Source organism: Oratosquilla oratoria, chromosome 9 (assembly GCF_046742065.1).
Source record: "Oratosquilla oratoria isolate Oo_2021 chromosome 9, ASM4674206v1, whole genome shotgun sequence".
Classification (NCBI taxonomy): domain Eukaryota; kingdom Metazoa; phylum Arthropoda; class Malacostraca; order Stomatopoda; family Squillidae; genus Oratosquilla; species Oratosquilla oratoria.
The window spans coordinates 39,600,979-39,612,282 of NC_134785.1; the positions used below are offsets into that span (position 1 = coordinate 39,600,979).

The 11,304-nt window shown below is 39.9% G+C and overlaps 1 protein-coding gene across 14 annotated transcripts in view; it reads right to left on the reverse strand.

The window, feature by feature from the left end:
* LanA (laminin subunit alpha) overlaps window positions 1–9,823 on the reverse strand; it is a 290,394-nt gene extending 280,571 nt beyond the window's left edge. For all 14 annotated transcript variants that reach the window (XM_076190221.1, XM_076190217.1, XM_076190223.1 and 11 more), the window contains exon 1: window positions 9,453–9,823. In XM_076190221.1, the coding sequence (XP_076046336.1) occupies window positions 9,453–9,713 (261 nt within the window). In that variant the 5' untranslated portion in view covers window positions 9,714–9,823. The remainder of the gene's footprint in view (window positions 1–9,452) is intronic.
* Between the last annotated feature and the right edge of the window lie 1,481 nt (window positions 9,824–11,304).

The window sequence follows — 11,304 nt, forward strand, 5'->3', positions numbered from 1 at the left end:
AGTTAAGTTAGGATAGACTGGATTAGGTTAGACTAGTTTAGATTGGGTTGGGTTAGGTTAGGTTAGGTTAGGTTAAGTTAGGTCAGGTTAGGTTAGGTTAGGTTTGGCTAAGTTAGGTCAGGTTAGGTTAGGTTAGATTAGGCTAGGTTATGTTAGGTTTGATTAGTTTAGGTTAGGCTAGGTTAAGTTAGGTAAAGGGAGTGATGGACCGTGCACAGAATGACCCCTGAATGGATTCCGACCTTTACTGGTACCTATGCTGAATGAAATAATTTCACAGCAGGAAGAAACGAGGCCTCGTGAGAAGGTCACGGTTTTGAGGAAGGTCGTTCCTACCCTCCCCCTCCCGTCCCGTGTGCCTACTCCCCACTCCCCCTCCACCCCCAAGTGGCATTCATAAGGTCCAATAACACTTCAATCATTGGCTGGACCACGAGAACACGTGGCTGACACAGAGCAGTGCCTGCCGTGGCAGTTTGTGTTGCACTTTCTTTCCTTTCTTCAGATCTTCACCTCACACTAAATCACCGTCCTCTCTAAAGTCACTCCTAACCCACCGAACCAGCCTCTCCGGTGATTTTGTTCTGGCTAATCCCAGAACTATTTTATTCAGCAAAATGGCGGAAGGGAAAAGGGGAGGGAGGGGACCTGGATTGTGCCTGTCCCTCTGATCTTCATCAAAACAAAATCGAAGCTACGAGGTGGAAATTCTCGAAGGATTTGGCAGGTTTGGCTATCCAAAGGACTTCTGGGGGTTCTGAGTAAAGGCGTTATTACACTGAGCTATTTTTCTTCCGACCGTTGGGCCAGATTTGCAGCCCACAGCTTTCGTAAGGTAATCTGATATGCTGGAGGACAACAACTTTCCTCCAGCATATTAAATGACATTCTAGAATTGTTGAGAAAACAAAATAGTCTGCCATAGTGATTTTGATTAATTGTAGGTTGGAGGGAAAATAGCCCAACATGATAACACCTTAAAAACGAGAACCAAGCAAAATAATGAGGAAGAAGGAAGAACACATGAGAGTTCGAGATAGGCAGTACCCCTTCACAACCGAGGTGGGAGTATCATAAGGTGAGGGCACTACGGCTGGAGGCGCTGAGTAGCGGTGACCGAAGCCGGAGCCTTCTGAAGGTCCCGCCGAAGCCGTCACTATTGCCCTTTGTAGGTGGACTGTTGGGGGCAGGTAACAGTTACTGCTGGGAACCGGAGAGAAGTGCGGGATTCGAACCTACAACTAAGCGCATCCGAGTCATGGTGATGTTTATATTTCCAAAAATCTGAAGAGCGAATCTAATACTGATTCGTCGCCAGTAATAAGCGCTTCTATCCTTAGGGCAGCATCGCACTGAAGAAGCACTCATAGGAGTGGTAAAGATTGAAGGAGACCAACAGAAAGGAAGAACAGTACAAGATAACAATTATTTCCATTTTTTCTTTGAACGGAGATTAGTCTCCAATCACAAATTGATGATCCTTGGCTTTGGTCCGTAGAGGTGTCCCTGAAGTCCCCCCTAAAAGGAGTGGGCAACCCTTGGCACGCGTGCAAAACCTGGCACACACACTAACGACTTTTTTCCGGCACTCGAAACCCAGAACTCACCTTAGAAAAGAAGTAGAAAAAATAATGTATATATACATACATACATACATATATATATATATATATATATATATATATACATATATACACATATCCAAGTTCTTTTCTGTATATACATATACATATATATATGTATATATATATATATACATATATATATATATTTATATATATACACATATATATATATATATATATATACATATATATCAAATCAAGTAACGTAGGTGTCGTAACACACGAATAAAATAAAACTTAAACACACTCTCGGAGAAAGATAAGCTGAGATACAGAGTAAACCGTATATTACGACCACTGACTGTGATCCTCTTCAGCAGATACAATTATAGGTACATAGACAAGGGGTTATATACAGAGGAGGAAGTAACATTGGGGAACTCAGTGAGCCTAATAAAATAAAACTTAAACCCACTCTCGGAGAAAGATAAGCTGAGATACAGAGTAAACCGTATATTTCGGTTATATACAGAGGAGGAAGTAACATTGGGGAACGCAGTGAGTTCCCCAATGTTACTTCCTCCTCTGTATATAACCCCTTGTCTATGTACCCTATAATTGTAAGTGCTGAAGAGGACCACAGTCAGTGGTCGAAATATACGGTTTACTCTGTATCTCAGCTTATCTTTTTCTGAGAGTGGGTTTAAGTTTTAATATATATATATATATATATATATATATATATATATATATATATATATATATATATATATATACACACATATCCAATTTCTTTTCTGTGACCATTGGTAACTGCGTGCTGCGCCCTATGGTCCTAGGACGTAAAGTGAAGAGGCCCATACTGGTATGCAGGCTTATAATGTTACTCCGTTTGAACGCGAGGAAATTTTGTATCAAATGTTTGGCTGATTCTGGCACCCACACTTAAAAAAGGTTGCCCACCCTGCCCTACAAAAATGGCAGCATGAATGTCATATGGGACCAAGAGTAGATTATATAAATTGCCTTCTGTAAAATGTTTTTAATTTCCTAATCAGGCAAGGATGCCGGAAAGAAGAATGGAACAGATTGGCTGAGAAAAATAGAATTTTTTGGGCTCATTTACGGGTTTTGTTATAACACCAGACGATTTCATTCAGCATTAAGAAACCTTTGTCTCAAAACTGGTGACCTATTTCGACCAAGTCAAACGACTTCGTTCAGCGAAGAGGAACCTCTTGGAAGAATCTGTGGTCGAAGAGATGAAGTTCATCCAAAAGACTTTAAAAGAAATTCCTCAAGTAACAACAGCAAGACAAGCAAGCAGTATAAACACAAGACACCTCCACACACACACACACACCCAAAAAAAAAAAAAAACAGTGAGAACGAGGACAGGAGAAGTGGCAACGACGGCGAGACTCTACGAAGAAGCGGGAACAGAATTAGATACATAAGCAAGAACCTGTGCTGAGAGAAAGCCCTCGCTCTGGCGGACGCGGGAACAACAGGAGGTGAACGGGGCGTCGTCGCCGTCGGGGGGTATAAAAAGCACAGGAGGTGCACAGAGACGCGCGGGGCGGGGAGACAATTACAACTAGAGAAAGAGAGAGAGAGAGAGAGAGAGAGAGAGAGAGAGAGAGAGAGAGAGAGAGAGAGAGAGAGAGAGAGAGAGAGAGAGAGAGAGAGAGAGAGAGAGAGAGAGAGAGAGAGAGAGAGAGAAGGGGGTAGGGAGAGGGGAGGGATAGAGAAAAAGAGAGAGGTGGAGGAAAAAAGGGAGAATATGAGGGATTGAGGAGAGAAAAGGGAGAGAGAGAGAGAGAGAGAGAGAGAGAGAGAGAGAGAGAGAGAGAGAGAGAGAGAGAGAGAGAGAGAGAGAGAGAGGGGGGGGGAGGAAGGAGAGAGAGCGAGGGGAGGAAGGAGAGGGAAAGACAGGGGGAGGGAGGGGGAGAGAAGGGGAGGGAGGGAGGGGTAAGGGGAGGGATGGGGAGAGGGAAAGGGAAAGAGAGAAGAGAGGTGGAGGGAGAAAGGGAGAATAAGAGAGATGGGGGAAGGTGGAGAGAGAAAGGGAGCGGGGAGAGAAAGGGAGAGGGAGTAGGGAGACGGAGTAGGGAGAGGGAATAGGGAGAGGGAGAAGAGGAGAGAGGGATATAGGAAGAATAAGAGGGATTAGGGAGAGGGAAGGGGAGAGGGAAAGAGAGAGAGAGAGAGAGGGAAGAGGGAGAGATGGGGTGAGGGAGAAATGGAAGAGCAAAAAGGAAAGGGGAAATGAGAGGGAGAGAGGGGAAGAGAGAGAAAGGGGGAGAAAAGAAGGAAAGGGAGAGGGAGAAAGGGGATGGGGAGAGGGAGAGGGGTAGAGGGGGAGGAGAGAGGGACAGGGAGAGGGAGAGGGGATGGGTAGATTAAGGGGGAGGAAGGTAGTGAGAGAGGAGGAGAGGGAGAGGAAGAGGGAAAGAAGAGAGGGGAGAGGGAGAGAGGGGGAGGGGAAGGAGAACATGAGGGAAGAGGATAGGGAGAGAGATAAGAGAAAGAGAGGGGATAGGGAGAAGGAGAGCATGAGAGAGATAGAGAGGAGGGAAGGAAGGAAGGAGAGGGGCAAAGGAGGGAGGGAAGGGAGAGGGAGAGGATGAGGAGGGGGAAGGAAGGAAAGAAGGAAGGAAGGAAGGAAGGAGAGGGGCAAAAGAGGGAGGGAAGGTAGAGGGGGAGAGAGAAGGAGATGGAGAGGTGGGAAGGGAGGGAGGGAAGGAAGGATAGGGGTAGCAAAGCAGGGAGGTAATGGGATGGAGAGGGAAAGGATGAAGGGGAGAGAAGGAGGAATGGAGGGAGAGAGGGAGAGGGAGGGAGGGAGGCAGAGAGGGAAAGGGAGAGAGAGGGAGGGATGGAGGAAAAGAAAGAGGGAGAGAGGGAGATGTGGAGGAAAAAGAGAGAGGGGAGGGAGGAAGGAAGGCAGAGAGGGGGAGAGAGAGGGAGGGTGGGGGAAAAGAAAGAGGGAGGGAGGGAGATGTGGGAGGAAAAAAAGAGAGAGATGGAGAGGGGGAGGGAGAAGGAGAGTGTGAGGTTTGAGGTGGAGGGAGAGAGAATGGGGACAAGGAGGGAGGGAGATGGGGACAAGGAGGGAGGACGGAGATGGAGAAGGATTGAGTGGGTGGAAGGGAGAGGGAGATTGAGAGGGGGAGGGAGAAAATGGAGTGGAGGGAGGGAGAGGGAGGAGGAAGAGATGAGTGAAAAGGAAAAGGAAATGAGATGTGAGAGAGGGAGAGGGAGAGGGAGAGGGAGAGAGGGAGAGTGGGAGAGGAAGAGATGTGATATATGAGGAAAAGTATGAGATGTGAGAGAGGGAAAGGGAGAAGAAAAGAGGTGAACAGAAACGGTAAAGAGGGTTAATAACGGGTAGTGTCATGTCACTTAATCAGAAGATAAGACAGTATATGTATATACATGCATACATATACATATAGTTTGATGAATCTGTGAACCTCAGAAAAGTGTTATATACTGAAGACTGTTCAAACTGAAGTTTGTAGAAAGATTAATATTTCAGCATCATGCTTTGTCTCAGTGTCTATTGCTAAATATCCCCATTCCCCCGCCCCCTGCGAAACACTGAAAATCTCCCTCCCCTCCTCAACTAGAAGAAAACCTTTAAAATCTGTGCTAGTCACGACTTACGGTGATTACCACAGAATATGTCGTCAAGCAAATGGGGAACGGATCATTACTCTTAAAGGTCAAAATGCACAACGGAAGACACCTTTTCAAAACTCCAAGCAGAGTAAATAAAAAAGCATTGCCGACCATTACCACGAAATGTTTTTGCTATTAAACTTGAATTTGGGCAACAGACAAACTATCGTCGGGCATCTTCAGAAGTTTGACGTATGAGTTGTCAAACATCGCTATTCACACACCATTGTTAAACATTGAATCCATTGAATACCTGTGAGAGAATTTGATCAATTATGGTCTATTGTGTAGGTGCTGAGTGCAAAAATGGTTAAGGAATGTACAGCTACACAGAAAACTATCGTTAGTAGGGGTGTCGAAACATTCGCTAATGAACATAACCTTATGATACCGAAGGGTTGGTATTTCTGGGGTTCGAATTGTTCGAATTCCTTCTGAATGAATATGAATCGAATAATAGTTCCGGAGTTCATATGGATTCACTATGACATGATAATCTTATTTCCAATGGAGACTTCAACTTGTCTCAAATAGTTTCGTTGTTTTGTGTCAAAATGATTAGCGTGATTTACTAACGATAGTTTTCTGTGCAGCTGTACTAACAAAACCAACACTGTCAATAATTTGGTTTTCCACATCTTTAAAACTAAGCTGTTGATCTGCCCATGTTCTATTTCTGATGTTTTGGGATTCTTCCCTGTAATATATAATATCCTAACATATAAATACAACAATTTTCATAGAGAAGGTTCCCTCATAAAGTATAAAAGTCCCTTCCTCTATGACTGCAGGATATTCAAAAAGGCATATTTCAAAGATGGGATTTTTTTTTTTTTTTTTAGCTTTTTGGTCATGGTTAAATCATTTAATAGTCCAATCAGACTAAATGCCTTTCTCATCATTTTTATATCTCAAAATTATTAATTTGATTTAATTTTTCCTTTGTGCAATTTACTCAGTTATTACAGGGGTAGCAAAAGTCTTTTTTTTTTTTTCATTTCTTAAGAATTTCATGATTCTGAAGAGTATCTTAGGGGACGTTCCGCTCTTATGCACAAGTATTTTGATCAAAATATGAATCTAACGATGGTGGAATCTACTGGGATAGTATACAAAACCATTTCTAAAAGGGAGTGAGTGATATAGAAAAAAAAAACATTTCGTCTGTTACATTCTGACTTTTAATGATTATATTTTACCTAACACCAAAAAATTCCATTCAGCTTAGGCTTCAAGTAGTTCCTAGACTGGGAGTAAATTACCCCCTGGGGAGGAAACGACATCGCATTTGGGTGGGAGGGGAATGGAAAAAAAAGAAAAAGGAGTGATTTAGGGAATGGAGAATACAATGCAGGACTATGTGGTAGGATCATGTATATATTATACTTTTTTATATAATATATATATATATATATATATATATATATATATATATAAAGACAACAAGAAAACTAAGACATGTTGATTTGATTTTGACTTCTGTTATGATTACATGATTAAAAATAGTATAACCTATTTTTTTTGGAATGGGGGTAATCAGGCTTGATAGCTAAATTCTGTGATGTACAGTATTGAGACCAAAAAATGTGATAAACTGTCCTTGTTAAGTCTCTACAATGGCTGCTTACAAATTTGAGTCGAGCACTTTTAATGCCAGACGATTTTATTTACGCTAGAGTAATCAGATGGCAGTGGTCCTGCCGAAGTTGAATAAAGTCGTCTGGCGGTACCAGGACGAAATCTGTAGTTAGTGTGATCGCGTCGCGTCAGTTTTTTTTTTTTTTTTTTCTTTCTTTCTTTGCAAATGGCCCCTTCAAAATTGTAGTTTTCCACTACGGCCCGCACATGTTCAAGATCAGAAGAAAATGTAAATTATTCTACTATTTTCTTTTCTACCGCACCCCCTATTCCCATCCCACCGTCGAACAGTAAGTAGTTAACGTTCCTGCCTTTAACCCAGTTACTATACAATATCCTATCTTTTTCAATGGGCTTCCCTTGAACTGTCTCATGATTGGACACCCGTTTGGAAAAAAAAAAAAAAAAAATTGAATATTCGCCCTTTTCCTCCCCCACTCCCTTTTCTGCTCCCTCCTCTCTCTTTTTTTCTTCCATTTTTCCATCTCCCTATCTCTCTCCCTTCCCCTATCTCCCTTCCCCATTCCTTTGAATTGCTTTAAGCATGGACACTCCTGTATGAAAACAAGAGTTGAATACTCAGAAGGGAGAAGAAGGGAAGAAGAGAGGAAGAGGAAAGAGAAAAGAAAGCATCGCTACATTTATCGGAAATATCCTTGACTAATGTTGCCAGATTAGCTGGTTTGTAATTTTCAGACTTTAATGACCTACAGGTTTTCGTGCCTATTATTTTTTTAACGTCGAAATTTGCATTTCCTTAGATTATTATTCCAGCGGATAATATGAAATTGCAACTCTAACGAGTCCCTGGCAAGTTATCATGAATAGGTCAAGTTATCATGAACAGATTCCAGCAACAACAACCCGCTCTTCTTCAGAAAAAAAAAGACAGCCCACCCAATGTTAACTCTGAAAATGTAGCTTCCGTGTTGGAACGTGTTGTTCAGTTTTTAGAACATCATTCGTATCACCATAAAAAGGAACGTAACAAAATAAAATTTCATCTTTGTCAAAGTATAGAGAAGCAAGCTTACACCCCACTTGGCCCTCCTATCATATTAACTGCAAATGTATCTTTCATTTGGAGCGTGTACTCTGATTTTTCTGAACATCATTTGTTTCCCCCAATGAAAAGGGCGGGGTAAGATAAAATTCTATTTATGCGAAAGCACCTACAAAATAAATAAATAAATAAATAAATATATATATATATATATATATATATATTATATATATATATATTATATATATATATATATATATATGTACATATATATATATATAATATATATATATATACATATATATATATATATATATATATATACATATATGTGTGTGTGTGTGTGTGTGTGTGTGTGTGTGTGTGTGTGTGTGTGTGTGTGTGTGTGTGTGTGTGTGTGTGTGTGTGTGTGTGTGTGTAAATGTTAACCCATTTGATCTGGACTCTTCAAATGTAGTTGTCATGTTGGAGCGTGTGTCCTTGTTTTCTGAAGCTTATCTGTTTTCCCAATGAAAAGGGGGAAAGGTTCCTAAATGAAATTCTATCAACGTCAACACACCTGAGAATTAAATCTTTATACTCATATCCACAACGTAAGAACGACACGACTTTGTCTACAGTAAACTTCAGTTAACCTTACAATCTAATGGATTTTTCTGAATTAAATTAAAAGGTTCATAAGAGCGAGTACACACCAAGAGCCTTATGGAGTTTAACGGATGCCCAACGTTATTGCTGTAGCCTCGATGAGTCTATAGGACATCACTATATATGTCTATATTTTGATATACCAAGATCTTTTCCCCCATATAAGGGAGGTAGCCAAGTCAGAGGCACGCACCTATTCCCACCTCATTCCACTCCCATCCACCACCCTTTCCACCCCTCTCTTCTCAGCTCCTCATGGATGACGGGTCATCCTTGCATCCGCCGTATGTACAGGATATACAACCAAGTTGAACTGCACACCAAGAACCTTGTGGAAGTTAATAGATGCCCAACGGTTTTGTCCTGTGTTTCTGTAGCCTCGATGAGTCCAAGAATATCAATACATATGTATAGGACAGTGGTTCTCAACCTGGGGTCCATGGGTGTTCCCAAGGGAGCCATGACAAGAATTTAGTAAAGGGCCCATGGCCTGCTGTTACAAATTATACATTTCTATATAATGTAAGGAGTCTGAAGATAGAAAAAAATATCAAATATAAGATAATCATGATTGTCAACTTTGTAATAAAGCAGAGGGTTTCTATTCATAATTTCTTATTTATATATCCATTTTTCTTACTTTTTTGGCGGAGTGGGATTTGGGAGAAAAAAATAATGGGAGCCACACGATTGTTGAGAATTCATGAATGGGAGAATGGAATGAAAAAGGTTGAGAACCACTGGTATAGGACATAAGAACATAGGTTGACAATTTACCCTTGTTCTGTGCGCGACTATCTGTATTATATATATAAGACAACAAGTTAGAAACACTGCTCTAGAAGTCCGAGCTGTAGTCATACCCTCAACGGGGTTTTCATTTCCCTCTGTGGAGCATAAGGATCCCTTCTTACCTGTCCTTTGATGAGGTGCACGTTAATATCCCTGTTGGAGTTGGCGCCGACCAGTTTACAATAAAGCTCAGGATCGCTGACTCCTTCTCCGCAGGTGGCCGTTGCTGTAATGCGCCGATTTTCAGCTAAATTAAACGAAGGAGGAGACAAGAATTGTGAAGAGACCGGCACCGCCAAATAACACACGAACACGACGAAGCGCGCCAGAAGCGCCTTCGTTGGCGGCGGGGACCGATTCCCCGTGGCTCCGCACGATGCCATAATCTCTCTGTTACTGAAGACGCGGGGCACAACGGAGGTGACACATGGGTGGTGGAGAGGGGGAGTGGGAGCAGTGTGACCCGCCGCTGCCAGACACTTGCCTCTGGTTCTCCCCCTTCCCCCTCGTCCTTCCTCTTCCCTCCCTATCCGCCCCTTCCGGTTTGTGTCCCCGACTCCCTTCCTCAGCATCCGGATGGTTCTAGATATTTGAAAGTGGTACAGTGGTCCCCGACTCCCTTCCTCAGCATCCGGATGGTTCTAGATATTTGAAAGTGGTACAGTGGTGAAGAGACCTATGGTCAATAAACATTTTTTGGCAATACTGAAGTGATGACTTCAATGCTGACCATGACACTTGGATACCAAAATTTCTGGAAACAGTTTTGGTCGATATTGTAGGCGTAGAAGAAGTCCTGATTGCCAATACAACCTTATACACTTATTCTTATTAATAAAAGCTAACTATGTCAGAGCCCTCGAGATTGTTCTTTCACATTTTTCTGGCTACTGCCAGGCAATTCTATTAAGCTGAGGGAACCCGACCCACCCGCGCCGTTTCAATTTGAGAAAGTAAAAATAAGCAATCAGTATTACCCAATGTGCACCCTAATTTTGCTGTCTACACGAATTCTCACCTGGGAATGTGGCAATCATTACAGCCTTGTATCATTGGTCGTGCTGGCTGCTATTTTTACTTCCATTCTGGCTGACCCCGGCCCATTCTATTCATTCCCATGGTACTCACCCCTTCAGCAGTCTTACATATACTTCTCCGTTGGATATTCCTTTCCCCCTTCATTACATCTGCTCATCTCCCTGGCACAAGTGAAAAACAACAACAACAATAAGAACAACAATAATAATAACAATAATAATAATAATGATAATAATAATAATAATAATAATAGTAATAATAATAATAATGATAATAATAATAATAATAATAATAATAATAATAATAATGACAATGATAATACTAATGATAATAATAATAATAATAATAATAATAATAATAATAATAATAATAATAATAATAATAATAATAATAATAATAATAATAATGATAATAATAATAATAATAATAATAATAATGATAATGACTGATAATAGTAATGATAATAATAATAATGATAATAGTAATAATAATAATAATAATAATAATAATAATAATAATAATAATAATAATAATAATAATAATAATAATAATAATAATAATAATAATATTAATGATTAATAATAACTAATAATAATAATAACAATAATAATAGTAATAGTAATGATAATAATAATAACAATGATAATAATAATAATGATAATAATAATAATAGTATTAATAATGATAATAATAATAATAATAATAATAATAACGATAATAATAATAATAACGATAATAATGATAATAATAATAATAATAATAATAATAATAATGATAATGATAATAATAATAATAATAATAATGATAATAATAATAATAATAATAATAGTAATGATAATAATGATAATAATGATAATAATAATAATAATAATAATAATAATAATAATAATAATAATAATAATAATAATAATAATAATAATAATAATAATAATAATA